We start from the raw sequence: 21,718 nt of genomic DNA, 5'->3' as shown, positions 1-21,718 counted from the left end.
TTGGACACCAGTAATTCAACTCAATTCTGACACTATCTACTAAGATAGTGTCAGTTCAAGGACTCAGTCTCCCAACACCAGCCCTATGGGGTCACCCATAGACAGGAGGTTCCCATGACTCCCTCCTCAGACTTGAGGTGCCCATAGTGAGCCCAGATTAACATCTGTGCTTCTGACCAGCTGGCTATAAATCAAAGGTTCCCAGGAAACCTACCTCATGTTTGATTAATCTGCTAAAATGGCACACAGACCTAGAAAATCCATTTACCCACTAAGATTACCAATTTACTACAAAGAATATTAACTAAGAGCCAGGTGGAAGAGATGCATATAGGGGCAAGGTATGGGAAAAGGTGCAGCTTTCATTCCCTTTCCAGGAGGGCCACTCTCCCCCAAATCTCCATGTATTCACCAACTCAGAAGCTCTCTGAAGCCAGTCTTCTTGAACTTTTATAGATGTTTCCTATAGAGAATAATCTCCCTAAAAAGAGTATAATCTCCCTAAAAAGTTCCCTGCCCCACCTAATGACTTGAGCAGGGAGGGAAAGCCAAAGAAGACTTAGAGGAGGCCCATGAGGCAGAGAGAATGTGAAGAGGTTGCACTTGCCTTCTCAGCTTTGGGTTTAGCACCAGGGACTTGAGAGACATGGAAGGAAACTCATGAGGTCAAGTCATGTGGAGACACATGGAAAAGACATGGGTGAAAGAGCCATGGGAGGCTTTGATTTTGCTCCTATTGTCCCAGACTTGCCTGTCCCCTACTGCCCCTTTTCTATAGTTCCCTCCTAGAATGTGCCTTAGACTGGTGGAAAGTTTTTGGGCCTTAATGAGCCCACTCTGGGCCAACCCTGTTTGGCTGGGCATTTTACGCATAAGGGGATGGCTAACTTTCACTGTTTTATTGAGAAACTATTATCCTTTCTTCTCTTCTCTCCCTATGCACAATATCCTATTAAAGTTCTTTCATGCTAAATGGCAGAACCCATTTAAAGTGTGCAAGTTTGGGGGTCACAGGGTACCCCTCAGTCTGCACACTAACACCTTCATTATATAGGCATGACTGATTAACTTATGCCCCTTGTGATGGAAGTTTAAGTAGAAAAATTGAGGAAGGTCAAAAACCAGAGATGAGGGTAGGGATGATTAATGAGTCCTTAAACTGCCTATGGAAGTTTCCAGGAACCTGAAGTGGGGTCATAAAAGGTTATCTGTTACACAGAACCAACCCGACCTGACCTTAAAGTGGTAAATTTTCACAAAGAAATGAATCCCCCAAAGGAACATGATATAAGAAGATCCCTTGCTCTGGCAAAATGTAGATTTTGTCCTAAGACTGCCTACCTGCGTCTATGCAGGTACCTCTTTTTAAAATCTGCACTTTCAAAATGCAGTCTTTGCCTGTTTGTGTCTATGAAAATGTCTTTTTCCTTAATAAAATAGCCATGTGCCGCTGGGAAACTGCTGAAATCTTTCCCAGAGGGACCTAGGAACCCTACTCATTGAACCCCAACAGTTGGAAATTAATTCAACCTCAGACCCTCTCATCTCCTCAGAGGTCAGGAGAGTAGAACAAGTTTCAGTCCTTTCATCACATAGCTGGTTTCCCTGGCAACCAGACCCCATACATAAGTATCTCCCAAAAGTTACCTTCATTAACACTGCCCATCAATGGGTAAAGATTAACCAAACTCTGGTATATCCATACCATAGAATATTGCTCAGACATTAAAAAAAAAAAAAAAAAAAGGAACTACTGATACATCCAACAACTTGGAAGGATGCCAAGGGAAATTACACTGACAGCAAAAGCCAGTCTCAAAGGTTACAAACTGTATGGTTCCATTTACATAACTTCCGGAAAAGATAAAATAGAGGGATAAAGAGCAGACTAGTGATTGCCAGAGATTAGGGGGGACAGGTGTAACTACAAAGGGATAGCACAGGGATTTTTTGTATTATTAAATTTATTTTTATGTATTTTACATCATTGTTCATTTTTGTACAATATTTGCTTTCTCCTCTCGGGTGTAGTCCCCATAAAATTCCCACCACCAATTCACCCGTGCACCATCACCATAGTCCCTAGTGCTCCTCCCTCCCCTGTTTTGATCCCTCTCCCTCCCCCTCCCATGCAGAATGTCTGATTTATAGTTGCCCGTTAATTTTGTTTTTTATTTATTATTATTTTTTCCTGATCCCCTATTTGGATCCCCTCTATTCCTCCTGAAAGTGAATCCATCTGATATTTTTCTTTTTCCTTCTGACTTATTTCACTGAACATAATCGCACAGGGATTTTTTTTTTTTTATGATGAAACAGTTCTGTATCTCAATTATGTAGAGATTACTCAAATATACATGTGATAAAACTGCAAAGAATTATACAAACACAAATGAGTACATGTAAAATTGGTAAAATCTAAAGCTCTGTGGATTGTACCAACATTTTCCTCGTCTCCACACTGTCCTACCGTTATGTAAAATGTTACGGGTGGGAGGAGTTGGATGAAGGGTACATGGGACGTCTCTGCACTAATACTGGAACTTTCTGTGCATCTAAAACTATCTCAAAAAATTTTTTTACAATATAATCTCGGCCAAAAAAGAAAATTAAGCAGTGTAAAAGTGTACACAATCAAACCAAAGCCTTACTGTGATCTCAGACTTCCAATCTGATTCCTAGCCTCTCTCCAGAAGCAACTACTTTTCCCTTGCTTATGTATCCTTCCAGAAAATCCTATGCATATAGAAGCATAAATGTGTTTATTAATGTGTGCTCATTCACATGCATTTGCATCCATATACATACAAATTACTATCTTACAGTAAAGTCAGCAACCTGAAAACACCGTCTAACAATTCACTTCTCTCACCCAGTATGTCTTAGAGATGATTCTTTTACGGCTGTGTGACATTCCCTTATGTGCTAAGTCTAGAACAATAATTTGATAAGACAAAGATTTTATATAGAGAGAGAGAATACAGAAAATGAAGGTGATAGCTATAAACACATTTCATCTGTGGCTCAATTAAACACTGTTACAGACATTTCTTGAGTAGGCATTTTAAAACGTTTCATTAACCTTTTTTGTGTTTATATTAGTATGGAAAGCATAAAAAGTATACCACTCACCCAGTAAGTATACTAACTAGGATGTATCTCTTGATTTTCTTTATTTCCTATGAGAAATTGCACTGTGAAGTAAGTATTTTAAAATTACCTGCTACCTTTGAATGCTAATGTCAAAGAAAACTGGCAAATGGATAGGAAAAGCAACTAAAGGGAAACATCAAACATTTGGAAATAGTAGTGTTAAAAATGTGAGAATCAGGTTTTTACTTTTCATTTTTTATTTAAAGATTTATTTATGATTACAAGAACTGGGGTACAGGCCAGAGGTGTGAGGATTCACCAGATACAAAGTGGGGAATAGAACAGGCAAATAGACAGAAGTACACTGCTGAGGGGAGCAGCGGGTGAGTCAGGAGAGGTCTGCAGCACCATGTGGGTAGCTCCCTGGCCGGGGATCGAACTTGCACTGCAGAGGCTGTGGATAGCTTGACGGCGCTGCGCTCAACCCCTTGGCCACAGAGAGGCCCTGTTTTTCAAATTTTTTTTTTGTTTTTTTGTTTTGTGGGACTCTCAACGGCAGCCGGGGAACAAATTGGCGCCACAGAGGCTGAGGGCAGCCTCGCAGCCCAGCGCTCAACCGCTACACCACCAGGGGAGGCCCATTTTTCAATTTTTAAATGGACATATTACTATAATTTAAAAACTTTCTAATATATTGAAAACAAAAATAAGATATATTGAAGAAAAAATAGTAAGCAAACAAATGGAAATGGGAATTCTGCATAAACTTCCCCCATTTCTGCTAAGTCTCTGAACTTTAATTTCATTCAAAATAGCTTTTAAGCCCCAATCAAGGAGTCCTCAATTTTTTTAAGTTTACATATATAAAGCAATCAGGAAACAATCCATAACATCATATAATATAGTGCTAATACAACAGCAAAACAGTAGTAAAGAAAGAAAACTACCTGTGCTGGGTAGAGGGACCTGAAGATCATTTTAAGAAAGAGCCCTGAGGAAAAGTCCAGAAGATTAGACTTTAAATGAATTAAAAGAAAAGGAGAAGGGGTATTCTTAGGAAATTCCCCACCACAAAATATTCCTGGTTTATTCAAGGGACAGTGGATATAACTGCTTAAATATTTCATTTTGAATTTAAATAACCGAGTCATTTAGAAATTAACTTTGATTTCAGTTAATACTAATATTATTTTTCTAGAAATACAGAAAAGATAAACAGAAGTATTTCAATTTTGGTGTTACTTATGCCACCATACCTAAGAGCAACTTCGAACAGTGTTTTACATTTCTAAAATGAGCCTTTACTAAAATGTTGTTTCTATGGAATTATAAATAAAAATTTCTGTATAAGTACCTTGAGTTAACAGATTGCACCCCTGGAGCATCTAAATAAACATTTCTAAAAACTCATTTACTTCATTTAAACTTCAGAGAATGATAATCAAATATAGCTTTCCCTACTAGCATGTGATACTACATGAAACCATCAAATGTTGAGATTAAGTGAGATACTAAAGAGAAAGTTTTGCTATGGGGAATTATAACCAAAGGAGACATGAAAAAAGGTTGAAGTTAGGGCCTCTCTAGTGGCACAGGGGTTAAAGTCTCAGTGCTATCAAGCTATAGTGAGTCACTGCAGCTGAGTTCAATCCCTGAGCAGGGAGCTGACCCACATATGGCACAGCAGACCTCTCCTGTCTCGCTGCTGCTCCTCTCAGCAGTGTATCTCAGTAAATCCACCTGTTCTGTGCCCACTCTTTCTCTGATGAATCCTCACAACCCCAGGACCTCTGGCCTACACCCCAGTTCTTGTATGCATAAATAAATAAAAATAAATAATAAAAAGGTTGAAGTTAGAAAAGTCCTTAGAGGATAGTCTGAGTAAACTCTACTTAATACATGCTTTAATGACAGAATGCTGACTGTTACTGTTTCGTTAAAAACAAAAACAAAACAATACAATCTTCATTATGAACCAATATTTTCTTTTCTCTAGAACCAATATTTCTAATCATTGTTCCTGGTGGCAACCAGTGATGCAAAAAATATGTTTGTATGCTATTGCCTTCACCTGTTTTACAGAAACACAGATCTGAGCCAGGAAAAATATTTAAGATCATGCAATTACCCAATTTGACAGGCATTCCCACATATACCACTAAAATCCTCTTTGTTCAATCCTGAAAATTTCAAATGTTTCAATTATTTTGCAAGTTATCTGTTTCAAGACACTGCATCATTCTGACTACTCTCTGAATACATTGCTTATCAACATGTTCCTTAAAATGTAGTATGCAGAACTGAGAACACTAAGCTAAATGCAGAGTAGAAAAGGATAATCAGCTGTGCTTTGGAGAACATGCTTCAAAATAATGGTTATGTCAAGTGTTATTTAGCTTCTGGGCAATTACAATAAACCATTGACTCACCCACTTCAGATAAATACCATGACACAGTCGGGCACACACCTGTTTAAAAAAAACAAAAACAAAAAATCTCATTTAGTCTCCAAGACTGTATTTGTGCAGATTTAAAAAAAAAGTCAATTACAAGACTTGGTTTATCCCTATCAAATAGATACACATCAAATATAAAATTTTTATAACAAATATCCCCTTACAATCTGCTGTTATAATTATTAAAAATAAGGGGGACTGGAGGATGGGAATTCTTGCTTCATAACCTACTAGCACTCTCTCACAATTTTGAGAGTAACTGATAAACATCTTTAATAGGACACAGGGAAAGACATCATCTTAAGACACCACAAGGAATGAACTGCAGTTTAATTTTATCAGTCCATGAATCATCACCTTTGGATATTTCAATCAATTACAAATCACCTATCTATGTCATTATTCAGACTATCTTTCTCTATCTTGTCTACAAAGATATCATAAAAGGTGGTCAAATGCTATCTATATAACCTTGGGGATCCCTTTTCCTAATCTGGAAAAGAGGACTAAATAAAGCAATCTATGTAAAGCATTTAACCCAGCGTTCAGCACAAAATTAAAAATCCATTAAATGTAACTATAATTTTAGATAATGTTACCACCAAAGAGTCTCCTGATGTGTCTACTGGTTTATTTACACCTTAAGAAAAGTAGTGAGGTTAGTGTGGCATGATTTGCACTCTGTGAACGTATGCTGGCTCCTAGTGATCCTGTCTTTTTGTTAGCGTACAACAATGTATGTGTTCAATAATCCAAGAATCTGTTCAGAATGATACCAAGTTCATCATTTAATTATGATCCACCAATATTATGCATATATGAGCAGTTAAAACACTTTTTTGCACAAAGTTGGTATTTTGAAACAGGGTTGTTGAATTTTCTTTTTAAATAATCAGGATGAATTTCTTAGTTTTGATAAATGTACCATAGTTACATAAGATGTTAACATGAAGGGAGGCTCACTGAAAGATACATGGGAATACTCTGTACTATCTTTACGATTCTCCTATAAAATATTTATCTATCTCAAAAACAAGCATTTAAAAAATTCAAGGTGATCTTTTCCCATCTCTGATCAATTCTTTCTTAAAATGCCTTAAATATTCCCAACCACTATTAGATACAGGCTTTTCAACAGGCTTTACAGTATTATAATTAATCTGGAATGGGAGACATGAATGCCAGCACACAGGAACTCTCATAATACTCCCACATAATTTATCCTGGGCCACACAGTTAGTATTTGGTAAATAATAGTCATCCCATATTTTATTTTTGGAAATAAGAGCCTTAAAAAAAAAAAACTCTCCTAAAAGCAAATATCTTTCCCCTAAAACATTTAAGCTCTGTAGGATACAATGAAAAACCTCTGACTTTTACTGCTCAAACCACTTATTAAGCAATGGCATTCAAGTCAATTTGTATGAGACAAACCACTACTAAATTATCCGCATAAAAATCTTTTTTTAGCATATTTATTTAAAATGTTGATGTCTTGATCCAGTCTTCTATTTTTGGGCATTTGGATTGTTTCCAGGTTTTACCTATTGTAAATAGTGCTACAATAAACATAGGGGTACAGGCGGTCATCTGAATCAGTTTTTGTGTCCTTTGGGTAGATCCCTAGGAGTGGAACTGCCGGATCATATGGTAGCTCCATTTTTAGTAGACTGGGGAACCTCCAGACAGCTTTGCAAAGTGGTTGGACCAGTTTGCACTCCCACCAGCAATGTCCTTTTTAGCCGCATCCTCGCCAACATTTGTTGTTGCTTGTTTTTTTGATATGTGCCATTCTTACTGGTGTAAGGTGGTATCTCAGTGTGGTTTTGATTTGCATTTCCCTGATTATAAGGGATGCTGAAGATTTTTTCATATGCCTGTTGGCCATTTGCATGGTATATATACACAATGGAATATTACTCAGCAATCAAAAAAGATAAACTTATGCCATTTACAGCAACGTGGATAGAGCTAGAAGGAATTATGCTCAGTGAAATAAGGCAGAAGGAAAAAGAAAAATATTGAATGGTTTCACTTATAACAGGAATATAGGGGAACCAAATAAGACATTGGTGTAAAAAAATAATAATAATAACAGTACAAAACACAACAAAGCAAAAACAGACAACTATAAACCAGAGACACACTGCAGAGGAGGAGGCAGGAGAGGGATGCGAGGGAGAGAGGGAGGAGCACAGGGACTGTGGTGATGGTGCATGGGTGCCTTGGGGAAGGAGATTCTATGGGGACTCAATCAGAGAGGGTGGGGGGAAGCAAATATTGTCTAAAAAATGTAAAAAATGATAAATGTTAAAATAAAAAAAAAAGAATGCTGGGGGAGAATAAATTTATCATTTTTTCATTAAAAAAAGAAAAAGATTAATGAATTGCACATGTATTACTTCAATTAGCTTAAATTATAGATTTACATAAATAACTCCTGAAATTGAAAAAAAATAAAATGTTGATGTCATGGCTAACCAGTTTTTGAATTAGATAAATGCAAACTTAGGAAATTAACAAATTTTATTTGTAATTATTCAGACGAGATCGGGCACGTTCAGGGTGGTATGGCCGTAGACTATTTGTAACTATTCAGACTCAAACTTTCATCAGCAAGCAACAAAGTCATGAAAATTTTACTAACTGCAACTGTCAAGCAAATAAATCCTAGAATACCTAAAATAAAGTATCTTTCTCCTAAATGTTCTCCTAAACACTTCCAAATAGCTTTTATACTTCAAAGAGTTTCTTTCAGGTATCTGATGCCTAATTTTTTAAAACTTGGCTTTCCTTTCTGGAACAGTACTAGAGAATCAGTACTATAAACAGAAGTGCCATTGTCAAAGAATCAATCCAATAATAAAAAGAGCTAAGGCCACTTGTCTTATAGAAAATTACTGCCAAATGCTGCCAGATCCTGCTTTTCTTCCTTCTGGGCCAGTAGCCAGATACTAATCATTTTTAGACCCTTTCTAATTTTCAGTACACAATTTAGTACACAATACCATATCTAACCTGGACAGTATTATAATGAATGTTCTCCATAATTCACCTAATGTTTTGAATTATGTTTTTCAATAATGTTTTGAACACACACACACACAATCTACAATATCTCTGGAAGTATACATAAGAAACTGATAACAGCAGTTGCCTTTGGGGACAAATGTATAGGTCTCTGCATTCTATATTTTTCTGTAATAACTATGTAAATATTTAATCTATTAAAAAGAAAAATTATAATAAAATATTAATTCTAGTTAAAATATCTTTTACTTTATAAGAACAGGCATAAAGCATTCTTTTAAAAATCCTTTAATAGTTGTTTTAGAAATAATTTAAAGGACTTCACTTAAAATGAAAGAAGTAAAATTAAGATCATTTTTGCTTATAAAAATAGGAAATGTTTTTGGGCCTCCCCGGTGGTGTAGGAGGTTGAGCGCAGCTCAGTGAAGCTGTCTGCAGCCTCTGCAGCGCAGGTTCAATTCCTGGCTGGCTAGGAAGATACCCACATGGCGCAGCAGACCTCCCCTGCCTCACCCACTGCTCCCCTCAGCAGTGTTTTCATTCAGTCTGCCTGTTCTGCTCCCCACTCTGTCTCTGGTGAATTCTCTCACCCTCCGGCACCTCTGGCCTGCACCTCAGTTCTTGTATAAATAAATACATCTTTTTAAAAAATAGGAAATGTTTTAAAAACTAATATTAGCATATAACTGATATTAGCATATAAACTGGCATAATATTTCTAGAAAGCAATGTCATAATGTCTAATTTTTTAAGTTCTTAACTTTTTTTTTTTAAGATTTATTTATTTATTTATACAAGCACTGGGTACAGTCAGAAGCACGGGAGGGTGAGAGAATTCACCAGAGCCAAAGCGGGCAGCAGAGCAGGCAGAAGGACCGAAGTACACTGCTGAGGGGAGCAGCGGGCGGCAGGAGAGGTCTGCGCGCCATGTGGGACCCTCCTCCAGTGGCCGGGGAGCAGCCAGGGATCAAACCGGCACTGCAGAGGCTGTGGGCAGCTTTGCAACCCAGCGCTCAACAGCTGAGCCACCGGGGAGGCCCAAGTTCTTAACTTTTGATTGAACATTTGATTTATATAGAAAGATTTTCATCAATGCAGCAGATAAAACTGGGAATGGTTATTATATATCCATTCAGTAGAACAGTATTGTGCTATTAAAATTCAGGCAATATGAACAAAGCATTCATGACATAATGCGTAGTGGGGGATAAATAGTATACAAATAAGTAAACATCAATATATTCACAGGAGGAAGAAATGCTTATATTTGTATAAGGCATTAGATTGTTGTTATCTGTATTTCTCCAAGCTTTTAAAATGAACTTATAAAAATCAAAATGCATATATATTCATATTCTGAATAGATATAGATACATATATAATACAATTTATTCTAAAATTTGATTTGCAATATTGCAAAACTGATGCTACATTTAAACAGCTAAAATAATTAAAACCTTCTAATTATAAAATTTATGAAAGCCAATGACAAACTATTCCAAATAACTGTATCATTAAGATCATTCCTACTATATGATAAGCTTAAAATAAGTAAGCTTATTTTAAAAATGATACAATAAAAAAAGACAGGACTATCACATAGTACAATTTGGGCAAAGATAAAATCCCATCAAACAGAATTAATAATGTAATTATGAGTTAAGTAATATGTGTTAGTATAAATAATATCCCTGGAAAAGAAACTAATTAAACTAACATACAGCATCTAAATTAGTATATACAACTAAACTTTTCCTTTAAATGAACTCGGTCTGCTAGTGGGAAAAACAACACTTACTTATAAATGAATGGCTAAATTATCATTTCTCAGACACTAACCAATCTGTATAGTTTCAACGTAGATGGAGTTTTCCCCTACAGATTATTTTCTCCTCTACTCCTCACTCAGAAATCACCAATCTCATTATGCTTATCACTCATCAGTGGGTTACCACTCTGCCTTCTGTCCAAATTCCTTACATTGGTTGTTAGATTCTTTCTGATAGGGTCCTTGCTGTCACTCCCCACTTGTTCTCACTTGCTCCCTATATTTTAGCCCAGTAGTATGCAAAATGTGATCCATGAACCAGCAACATCTCTATCACCTGTGAATGCATCTGAACTCCAAATTCAGGAGTCCCACTCCTACATTCATACACACATTATAATTTGACAACCGCTGCTCTAGACCTCCTGAATTGCCCGCAGATTCCCAAATCTGCTCCCATCTCCGCAAATGCAATTCCCTACCTAGAGTGCTATTTTACCTCAATCCCTACAGGGACCCCCCCAGTCACTTTGTTTCCCTATTCACCTTTTAAGACTTAACTTAGATATCACTTCAGAAAGGAAAGTGAAAACTTTTCCAGAAGTAGAAAAATATTTCTCAAGATTTCTTCTATTATGACAGGGCCTCTCATTGCATTCTTCACCAACTAAAGTCATTTCTAAAGAAAGTCTGTGCTTGACAAATTCCAAAACATAAGTTATTAACACATGACAAAAATAAAAATTAGATTCATAGCTTTTCTGCCCATGCTATGAATGCACTGACATAATTGATTCAAACTGCAGAGAATAGCAGAAAAACATAAGTAGAAACACACTGGCAAAAAGAAATGACTTTTATTGTTGCAAAAAAAAAAATGAAAATAACCATCCAGTTCTGAAATTCACATCTTGAAATAAATTAATTTGAATTTTCTTCTTTTCTGCACATATTTCTCCCATCTTCTGGAGGTGGGAGAGCAAGTAATAAAGAATAAGGCATTTTTTTAAGACAACCAAAAGAAAAAAGAAATCTGTAGGTCTTGGATAAGTTACGTGCCACATGATTTATGTCAGATAAGAGGGAAAAAATTGTACACCACAACCTGTTCTCCAATATGTTTAATAAATTTTAGTTAATCACATATTACATAATTAGTTATAATTTATCTTCAATCACTTAATGATCATCTAACATGTGCTAGGAACCATGTATATTCAAGAATTATATGTGTATACCTACACATTTATGGAGATGAGGATAAATCCCAGTTATTTAGTCAAGAAATTGAATCTTTCTTTAAAAAAAAAAAAAAAAGAAAAGAAATTGAATCTTTCTGCCCACCAAAAGCCATGTTCAAAATTGCTTACCACAACTTTATTCCTAAAAGCTAAAAACTGGAATTGCCCAAATGTCCATCAACAGAATAGATATAGTCATGTACTGCTTAACAAAGTTTCCATAAGTAACAAATTGCATACATATTTTGGTTATCCCAATAGGCTATAACATACAGCCCTGGTGTGTAGAAGGCTATACCATCTGGGTTTGTGTAGTTATACTTTAATGACATTGACACAATGAAATCACCTAATGACACATTTCTCAGAATACTCTTTTCAAAATTTACCCTGATCATTAAGTGATGCATGACTACACTCACACCAAAGAATACTACACAGTACTGAAAAATGAACTATGGGTAACTTAAAAATCATGGATGAATCTCACAGTGTTGAAAGAAACCAAATATAAAAAGGTGCTTTGATTTCATTGATATTAAGTTCAGAAATAAGCAAAATTCTTGTGGTGGAGGTCAGAAAAGTGGTTACCTTTGGGAAGTACTGATTAGGAAAGATTGAGAAAAGCACCTAAAGTGTTGGAAATGCTCTGTATCTTGATCTGGTTGGTGATTTATATGTCTGCATATGCTGAAATTCTTTGAAGTATACTCTGTGTAGTTTACTGTATATAATTTTTAAGTCCTATAAAAATAAATTTAAAAATTATGGAAAATACGGGCCTCCCCGGTGGCGCAGCAGTTGAGCACTGGGTTGCGAAGCTGCCCACAGCCTCTGCAGCGCCGGTTCGATCCCTGGCTGCTCCCCAGCCACTGGAGGAGGGTCCCACATGGCGCGCAGACCTCTCCTGCCGCCCGCTGCTCCCCTCAGCAGTGTACTTCGGTCCTTCTGCCTGCTCTGCTCCCCGCTCTGGCTCTGGTGAATTCTCTCACCCTCCGCGCTTCTGACTGTACCCAGTGCTTGTATGTATAAATAAATAAATAAATCTTTTAAAAAAAATTATGGAAAATAAAGTTTCTCTCCCTCTATGCCAGACAGGATGGAAGGACAGACATTAGACTAAAATGACCCTCAAATTCCTGCTTTACATTTGATAAACTTCAACATCTATTTATGATGAAGGCCCTCCAAATTCTTGGGATAGAAGGAACATACCTAATGTAATAAAAACGATATATGACAATCCACAGCTAATATCATTCTGAGTGGTAGGAAACTGAAAGCCTTCCCTTTAAGATCTGGAACAAGACAAGGATACCCACTCTCACCACTGTCTTTCAATATAATACTGGAAGTCCTAGCTAGAACAATTAGGCAAGTGAGAGACATGCAAGGAATCCAAACAGGGAAAGAAGAAGTAAAATTATCACTATTTGCAGATGATATGACAATATATAGAGAGAAAAACTCCATAGAAAAACTAATCAAAACAATAAACCAGTTCAGTAAAGCAGCAAGTTACAAAATCAACACACAAAAATTAGTAGCCTTCTCATATGCAAACAATCTGTCTGAAGAAGAAATCAGGAAAACCATCAAAAAAATTAAATATCCTGTAATAAACCTAACAAAGGAAGTGAAAGAGCTATACAAAGAAAATTACAGAAACTGTTAAAAGAAATGGAAGACACAAAGAAATGGAAAGATATTCCCTGCTCATGGAGCAGAAGAATTAGCATTATCAAAATGGCCACCCTACCAAAAGCAATTTACAGATTCAATGCAATTCCAATAAAAATCTCAACAGCAATCTTCAAATAGAACAAATATTGCTGAAATTCATATGGAATCACAAAAAAAAAAACAAAACCTCGAATAGCCAAAGCTTTCATGATTAAAGAATGGAGGTATTACACTCCCAGATATTAAGCTATACTACAAAAGGGTGCATTGGTGAAGGAAACTCTATAGGGACTACACCTGAGGGTGTGGGGGGAAGCAAATATTGTTTAAAAATGAACAATGACGTAAAAGAATAAAAAAAATAATAAAAGACAGGGGACCAAAAAAACAAATGGTGCTGGGAAAACTCAGCAGTCACATGTGCGCAAAAGAATGAAACTAGATTAATACACAAAAATCAAGCCAAAATTCATTAAAGACTTAAAGTTCCACTACCTTATTCATTCATTCAACAAAAATTTGAGCACCAACTTTGTAAGAGGTACTATTCTGTGTTGGGTATACAACACTGAATAAAATGGGTAAGAATGCTTGCGCTCATGGATCTTATTATAGTATGTAGAAAGCCAACAAAAATACAGTGTATGCTGGATAGAAAAAAAAGCAGGGAAAAGGAATAGGAAGAGTATGTGTGAAAAAGGATGTTTTAATTTTACTTTATTTTTTTAATAAAGATTTATTTATTTATACAAGGACCAGGGTATAGGCCAGAGGTGTGGGAGGGTGAGAGGATTCACCAGAGACAGAGTGGGGAACAGAACAGGCAGACTGACTGAAATACACTGCTGAGGGGAGCAGCAGGCAAGACAGGAGAGGTCTGCCACACCATGTGGGTATCTCCGTGGCCGGCTGGGATCGAACTCATGCTACAGAGGCTGTGACAGCTTCACAGCGCTGCGCTCATCTACTTGTACCACCAGGCAGGCCAGGGATGTTGTAATTTTAAATAAGAGGGCCTGTAAAGGGCCTCCCCTGGTGGTGCAGGTGGTTGAGCGCCACGCTGTGAAGCTGTCCGCAGCCTCTGCAGTGCCGGTTCGATCCCAGCCGGCCAGCGAGGGTCCCACATGGTGCGGCAGTCCTCTCCTGTTGCGCCCGCTGCTCCCCTCAGCAGTGTATTTTGTCGGTCTGCCTGTTCTGTTCCCTGCTCTGTCTCTGGTGAATCCTCTCACCCTCCCGCAAATCTGGCCTGGACCCCAGTTCTTGTATAAATAAATAAACAAATCTTTAAAAAAAAAAAAAGAGGGCCTATAAAGCTCTCATGGAAGGGATAATGTTTCAATTAAGACCTGAAGGAAGGGAGGACATGAGACAGCTGGATTTTGGAAGAACATGTACCAGGTCTTCTGAAACAGCAAGGGGGTCTCACATTATGGCTGAAGGAAAGTGAACAAAGTTAAAAATTTTTTTTAAAGTGAGCGGTTCTTTTCCCCAGTCTTTTTCTCCTTTTACACCACTCTAAGTCTTCATTTTAAAACTACCTTAAGCAAAACTTTTTCTATATAGGAACTTCTGTTACAACTAATCCAGTCCACACTTACTAACCTTTGAGTTCTTACAGCTTTATCACTTATGGCATCTTTATATGCTACCATGTATGAAATATACACTGCCTCTCAATCCCAAGTAAACCAAGCCTCTCAGGAGCATGTCTAGGCTTTATGCTTTCTTGTATCCCTATGAGTTGGTCTACGGTTGGCAATTAAATGGTTAAAAGGATGATACTAGTAACAACTTCATCAGGCATTAGATGAGTAAACTATAGACAGATTTTTAAAAAGAAAAAAGGAAAGAAAGCAAGACTAGGGAACTGCATGAATAAAACCACTGAGGCGTCTCCATGTGTCATGATCCAAAGTCAGGATTTACTCTGAGCCCTGTCCTTAAGACTCTGAGATCCTCAACATCACTTTTCTATAAGCCATTCTGGGTTTTTTTTTTTTTTCCCATTGGGGGGAAAATCAGGCACCTGGCATTTCTTCCAAATAATAGTTTTAAACACCACTGTTCAGAACTAGCTTAAAGAAAACCTTAATCAACTAGCTGTGTGATCTCGAGGAAGTCATGCCACTACTCTCGTTTGTCATTCCCTTCTATGCTAAAGGAGGGGGCTGAATTACAAGGTTGCCAAAGTCCACTCAACATCAAGTTCTCTACATTTTTTTTTGAAAAAACTGAATAAAGCTTACAATCTATGTCTTCAATTTGTAAAGTGAATAAAATATCTACCAATAATTTTAATCACACTGAATAGTCATTTACCGAAAGCAGTATAATTTGAAAATGCATAGAATCAGAGTAAGGCAGACACTGATCTAGTCATAGACTGTTTCTTAGTAGATAATGACCTTCAGCTAGTTACTAAATCTTCAGGATTTGTTGTGAAAATTAAAGGTAATGTATGGGGCCTCCCCGGTGGCGCAGCGGTTGAGCGCTGGGTTACGAAGCTGCACTCAGCCTCTGCAGCGCTGGTTCGATCCCCGGCTGCTCCCCAGCCACCGGAGGAGGGTCCCACATGGCGCGCAGACCTCTCCTGCTGCCCGCTGCTCCCCTCAGCAGTGTACTCTAGTCCTTCTGCCTGCTCTGCTCCCCGCTCTGGCTCTGGTGAATTCTCTCACCCTCCCGATCTTCTGACTGTACCCAGTGCATGTATAAACAAAACAAACAAACAAAATAAATAAATAAAGCATGCCTCTAAAAAAATAAAAATAAAAAAAAAAAAGGTAATGTATGTAAAGCACTTATTAAGCCCATGTGAAAAAATCACACACACTGGAAACAATCATTTCCAATAAAGAAAGAAGCCAAGATAAGTATCTACAAATCACTCATTTCCAAGATCTGAAATACTCAATCTAGTTCATAACTCTCCCAGCAATTTTAGGATTAGGAAGCAGTGGTTGCCTCAAAATTCTGCAACAATTAACTACTATAGTGCTAGGAGTCTCATTTCTTAAATACAAAGAACTCCAGCTTCATTAATCAATAATTGAGAAAGCCAAAAAATTTATAAAAATAGGACAATACTGAAATGTGGGCTAAACTCATCTCAGACATTTTGTAAACATTAATTTTGGCATTGAGAATTCAAATATATAATCAGATAGTGCTTAAGTTGTATCTTGAAAAATCAGTAGACTTTGTCAGAAAGACAGGAGAAAGAAAGTCATTCTAAACAGCAGGGAGAATACAGGAGAGGCCTGAAGTCAGTAAACAGTATGGCTCTTTCAGTGAACTAATTGTACTGGGACAGCTGGAGTCTGAGATATAGGTGGGGAAATGGCAATGACCCAGAATATAAAGGGCCCATCATAATAAAGAGTTAGGAATAAAGAGTGGAGGTAAGAGAGAAGTACGGGCTTTAAGAAAGAAGCACTGAGCAGATTTACATTTTAGAAAAATCACCCTAGCAGTAGTGTAAAGGATGGATTAAAGGGGGGTCAACCACTAGAGACCTCATTCTACACTCAGAGTTAAATAAGGAAAATACATTATCATATAGATACTCTATTACAGAAGCAGGGACCAGAAATAAAAATGTTTTAACAGATAAAGCTAAATTATCAAAAGGAAATCACTTACCTTTATGAATGTATATTCTGGAGTTAAATATTTCACACATATATGTCTTACAAAGGAAAAGGCTTCTAAAATTAGCTGTGACATGTGAAAATTACATGGAACTAGCTATATGTTTAGAACTAGCTAATTTATGGCATCTATCCCTTCTTATAAAAACTGCAGATCTCCAAACTAAAAACTAATGCAATACAGTCCCTGAAATTGGAGCCTATGTTTATTATTAACAGAGACTTCTCTTGCTTTAAGCTCATCTATATGGAAACTAAGGCTCTGGGAGACTAAGTAATCACCCAAGTTCATACAGTTATAAGCACAGTGAAGACCGGAATTCATGTTTCATGATTTCCTAGAAACTGCTTTAGTATATCACCTTTATGAGTCTAGAATTTTGAATGACGATCCAGACACTGGGTTATCAATACCAAAGACACTCTGGTATTGTCATTTTCAGCAGTGTAATAATGAACTTTAAAACTATTTTTGTTTCATATGCCTCACAAGAATAACATATCTACTAGATGTGCATATGTTTGACAAAAAGAAACTTCTACCGTAAGTGCCATAATAAGCTCTTCCCTGCTACTGTATTTTTCTCTAGGGAATCTAAAAAGTTCTTTTCTCAAATTCAGGAAACAATTAAATTTGAAAGAAATGCTTACGATCGATCTATCTTCATCTAACTAATCAAACATCCAACATCTTTAATATATTTTAACATTTTACTTAGGTCTCAGTCTCTTATTTCCTTGTGGCCCCCACCCCTATGATTTTTTGATACTTGAATTACATTTTTTCCTTCACTATTGCACACAGTGAAAGTGACAATAATGATAAAAGTCTTATAAATATTGTACATTTCACAAATCTGCATGATGACCAAAATGTTTCTAGTCTTCTCTAATCTACACTTCAGTAATGTCTGCTCATTGAAATAGATGCAAATAATACAAAAGCATAAAATTAACAGCTCTCTTCCCTGCCTCTGCAACTCTCCTTTGAAGAAGCCCCCAAAACAGTTTCATGTGTATCATAAAACACTTTTTTATGCCTACTTAAAAGGTGCTATGCCTCAGTCAATATATAGATATATTTAACTCCCAAACTCAGATGATCACTTAATCTTTTTTAGTAATTCAAAAGACAGATTATTTTCTTGCTTAGTTTTTGGTTATAAAGACTGACACCAATTATTTCATCATATAGGGGGATTAAAAAAAAGTGAGCTGAACCCCAAGTACCCAAGTATATTTCTTCCTTATCAGCATCTCAATTATTTTAAGTACTTATTTTATCTATTTGTTGCCTTTCTCACTTTATGTAGGTTACATGAGAGTTGAAATCATCATACTTAAGGTACTGTGACACCCAGCAGATAATCAAATAACTGTTGATTGATCAGTATACTTAGAAATTAAGAAAGCTGAGTTTTTAAATTACCGAAATCTGCTTAATTAATCATCAGTCTTTCAAAAATAATGGAAAAAAGGTCCACTTAAGGTTTCCTGATTGGAGTTTCAACAAATATATCTACTCAAGTGACCACTCTCACTGACATATTTGGTTGGAATCAAAATCAAAATAAAACAAAGCAAAAACCTTAAGCTCTCTAAAGAATTAAATATTGCTATGTAGCTATCCTTTGGTGGTTGCTTTTTTTTTTTTAATGATTGCAAATGTCAAAGATTAAACTTTATTATCCCTAGTCTTTCTGGTTTCAAGAGCAAAAGAAATGTCATTTTAAAAAACCTGTCACTGAGAAAAAAACATAGGCAGGCACAATTCTTTACTTTGGCATCCAGTCAACTTGTCAGTTTACCCAAAATTACAGAATTTTACTATTAGTATGGGCTTCACTGTCTGTCACATCAAATGTCTTTTACAGGCCTCTATAATAAATTAACTACTGCACAAACTTCCTGACCTAATCATTTCTTTACCCACACATGTCATTCTATGTCATACCACTTAGTCCTGAACTAGTTACCAAGAACTCTACTTAAGAATCAAAGCTAATCGTTCCTTTTATAATAAAAGTGCTCAGCAGGATTATCTACAAGAGCCCTGTTAGCCATCCTTACAGGCTTCAAATGACGTTTCGTAGAGCTCTAGCTTTAGGACTTCAAATTCCAATACATTGTCTGCAAGCTGAACTTGAAGTCCTGCCTCTCCACAAATGCTTTTCAAAGGACGGGGAGAAGCCAGAACACACTTCCCAGCACTACCTGCCTAACTCTCGGGCAAGACTTCAGGACAGAGCTAATAATGCAGATCAGCAAAGCCGACCCCTAGGAAGGGAAGCCAAAACCACACAGTCTTCCCCACCCTTGGCAGCTCCCACAATCACCCAGAGGACACGCTCGCCTTCTAGTCGACAGTGACCACCTAAGGTGCTGCCACTGCGTGACTCCCAGAGCAGCTAGACCAGCACGGCCCCCGCCCTCACGGGGATCCCAGGGCAGAGAAAAGAAAATTGCAGAAGCAGCCCGTGGTTTCTCCAACTAGGCAACCACACAGATCAATTCTCCAACCAAGCAGCGAGCACATGTCAGCTGGGGAGAGAGAGACCTGTTCCAGGATGCCGCCCAGCCACAGGCTTCCCCTGGGTCAGGATGCCACCCAAGCAGCCCCCCGCGCCCGGGGCGGACCCAGCGTCTCCACTCCAAGTCGCCAGGGGACCTGCTACCTCACCCAGCCGCCCCGAAAACACTGGAAACCTGGCCGAGTTACCGCCCCCCTCTGGGCACAGCAGAAATCCCAGGGAAGACGCCGGCGCCCGCAGACACCCACCCCCCGGCAGCCCACCAAGCGGCCGCGGAAGCCGGACGCAGGCATCCCACTCCGGCTCCGAGACCCCATTAAACAGACCCTTCTCCCCGGACCCCAAATACACTGCTGCCTCACCCCAGACACGAGAAACTGACGCCCAGTCCCGCTCAGCGGATCGGCCCGACCTCAACCATCTGCCCCTTGGAGACCCGGGACCTTGCGAAACTACACCCTTTGGCCCCAAAGAGCCCAGGACCCCGATAAACGAACCCCTTGTCCCGGGACCCCGCTCCCCGCCTCAAGGAACACGGGTCACTCATCAATCTCCCGCGACCCCGAGCACCTGGGACCCTGGAAGCCGCCACCCACCTCACCGCAAGTCGGGAGCCCCCAGGGCCCCCCAATAGTCCGCCCCCTTTCCCCGAGAAGCCCCGGCGGCCGCTACACCGCCCTTGGCGGCCGCAGCCCGATGCCGCGGCACCGCCTCCGAGCCCCCTGCGCTCCCGCCCGCCGAGCCCCGCGCCCACCAGGCAGCCCCGCGCCGCCCCCGGAGCCGCCCCCGTCGGAGCCCGCCCGCCCGCCCGCGGCTCCGCGTCCCGCTCCCGGCGCCTCCTCAGCGGCGACGCGCTCCGCGCCTCCTCACCTGGTCAGCGTCGGGGGGCGAGCGGACCCGAGCGGACCGAGGAAGAGAAGCCCGCGCCACGAGAAGGGGCGGCCAGGCCTGCGGCTGCCGCAGTTGCAGCCTCTCCGCGAGGAAGCGCTGGTGTGAGGAGAGCCCGCCCGCTCCGCGCGCAGCCGGGAGACCGAGCCCCAGCCGTGGCCGCCGCTCTTCCCGCGAGATCCGCGCCACGGCGAGGGGCGGAGCCACGGCGGGGCGGGGCGGCAGCGCGAGTGACAGCCCTGAGAGCCTATTGGCGGCTGCGAGGAAGGTGGGACTCGGGGCACGTTACGGCCAATAGCAAAAAAGAAAAGGTAATTGGCCCCGCCCACAGCTTCTCCTGCCCTGACCGCTCCTCATCAATAAACTGGAGGCGAAGGTACCAATGACCTTAAGTAGTCGGGGCTGTGGACGTTCTCCCGCGGAGGTGGTGTGTCCCGGTGCAGCCCAGGTAAACGTGCTTCAGGAAGGAAGCCAGTCTCCCGGCGGTATAGGCTGAGGCGCTGTTACCCTGGGTTACAGCGCGGCCTCAAGTGCGCAGAATGTTGGCCTCCTCTCGTTGAAGGGGTACCCTCGTGGGGTTACTGCAGTCAAAATCTTCTTTCCCCATCTGGGTCACTTCTCCCTCTCCATCTCAAACGGGGTGCCATTGGTGAGGTGCAGGTGTTTTCCAACCCCCGACTTCAGACGTCTGATCTGACAGAGGACCCTCTTCTGTTTGCCTATGTAGCCTCTTCTGTGGGCGTTTTATTTCTTCTTAAAGTTTTCGAAGTAAATCTCACTTGAGTCTCCAGCATAACAAATCCCCAAATCGCATGAAAAGGCGTGTATCTGTAGACTCCATTGTTGGGCATACATACGCAGGGCACTGAATAAAGGTGAAAGGAATAAACAAAGAATATGATTATGTGAAATCTGGGCCCGCCCCTGAAAGTTTGGGCTTTCAGCCTCACTTCTATGACAGCCAATTTCTTCACCTTTAAATCCAGTCTCTTCATTATTACTCCTATTCTGCAGTGTCCTCCATTCATTGGTTCCCCCACCACCACCACCACCATCGTCCTCAGTGAGAAGCCCCTTTCTCATTAAGGTTAACCACGCACCAGTGACCAGGATGTCAGCCAGGCCCAGATTTTTTTTTTTTAAGATTTATTTATTTATGCATACAAGAACTGGGGTACAGGCCAGAGGTGCGGGAGATGCGAGCATTCACCAGAGACAGAGTGGGGAACAGAACAGGCAGACTGACTGAAATACACTGCTTAGGGGAGCAGCAGGCAAGTCAGGAGAGGTCTGTTGCGCCATGTGGGTAGCTCCCTTGCCAGGGATCGAATTCGTGCTGCAGTGGCTGCAGATAGCTTCACAGTGCTGCGCTCAACCCCTT

At 39.7% G+C, this 21,718-nt stretch overlaps 2 protein-coding genes across 3 annotated transcripts in view; one reads left to right on the top strand and one right to left on the bottom strand.

Annotated features, from left to right (window-relative positions):
• The window catches only part of GLCE (glucuronic acid epimerase), an 83,096-nt gene extending 62,633 nt beyond the window's left edge, over positions 1-20,463 (bottom strand). Inside the window, exons 1-2 of one of the 2 annotated variants that reach the window (XM_037502807.2) lie at positions 20,320-20,463; positions 5,523-5,561 (exon numbers count right to left, since the gene is read on the bottom strand). The gene's annotated coding sequence lies outside the window, so the exon portion shown is untranslated. The remainder of the gene's footprint in view (positions 1-5,522; positions 5,562-20,319) is intronic. The other variant, XM_037502806.2, reaches the window with a different exon arrangement.
• On the top strand, positions 19,520-20,635 carry LOC119237948 (nascent polypeptide-associated complex subunit alpha, muscle-specific form-like). The gene is made up of 2 exons (XM_037501766.1): positions 19,520-20,051; positions 20,106-20,635. Exons 1-2 carry the CDS (start codon positions 19,520-19,522, stop codon positions 20,633-20,635), a joined length of 1,062 nt encoding a protein of 353 aa, XP_037357663.1.
• The last annotated feature ends 1,083 nt before the right edge of the window (positions 20,636-21,718 follow it).

Source organism: Talpa occidentalis, unplaced genomic scaffold (genome assembly GCF_014898055.3).
Source record: "Talpa occidentalis isolate TD23 unplaced genomic scaffold, MPIMG_talOcc4v2.1 talOcc4.11, whole genome shotgun sequence".
In the NCBI taxonomy this organism is placed as follows: Eukaryota; Metazoa; Chordata; class Mammalia; order Eulipotyphla; family Talpidae; genus Talpa; species Talpa occidentalis.
Note: the sequence above shows the minus strand (reverse complement) of the source record. Positions and strands in the feature narration are given on the sequence as shown.

Bases quoted from the DNA above. Each gene is read 5' to 3' on its own strand.
- LOC119237948 (XM_037501766.1), top strand. From the start codon at position 19,520: ATGCCACCCAAGCAGCCCCCCGCGCCCGGGGCGGACCCAGCGTCTCCA. The intron at 20,052-20,105 runs GCAAGTCGGGAG...TTCCCCGAGAAG, and splicing joins AAGCCGCCACCCACCTCACC to CCCCGGCGGCCGCTACACCG.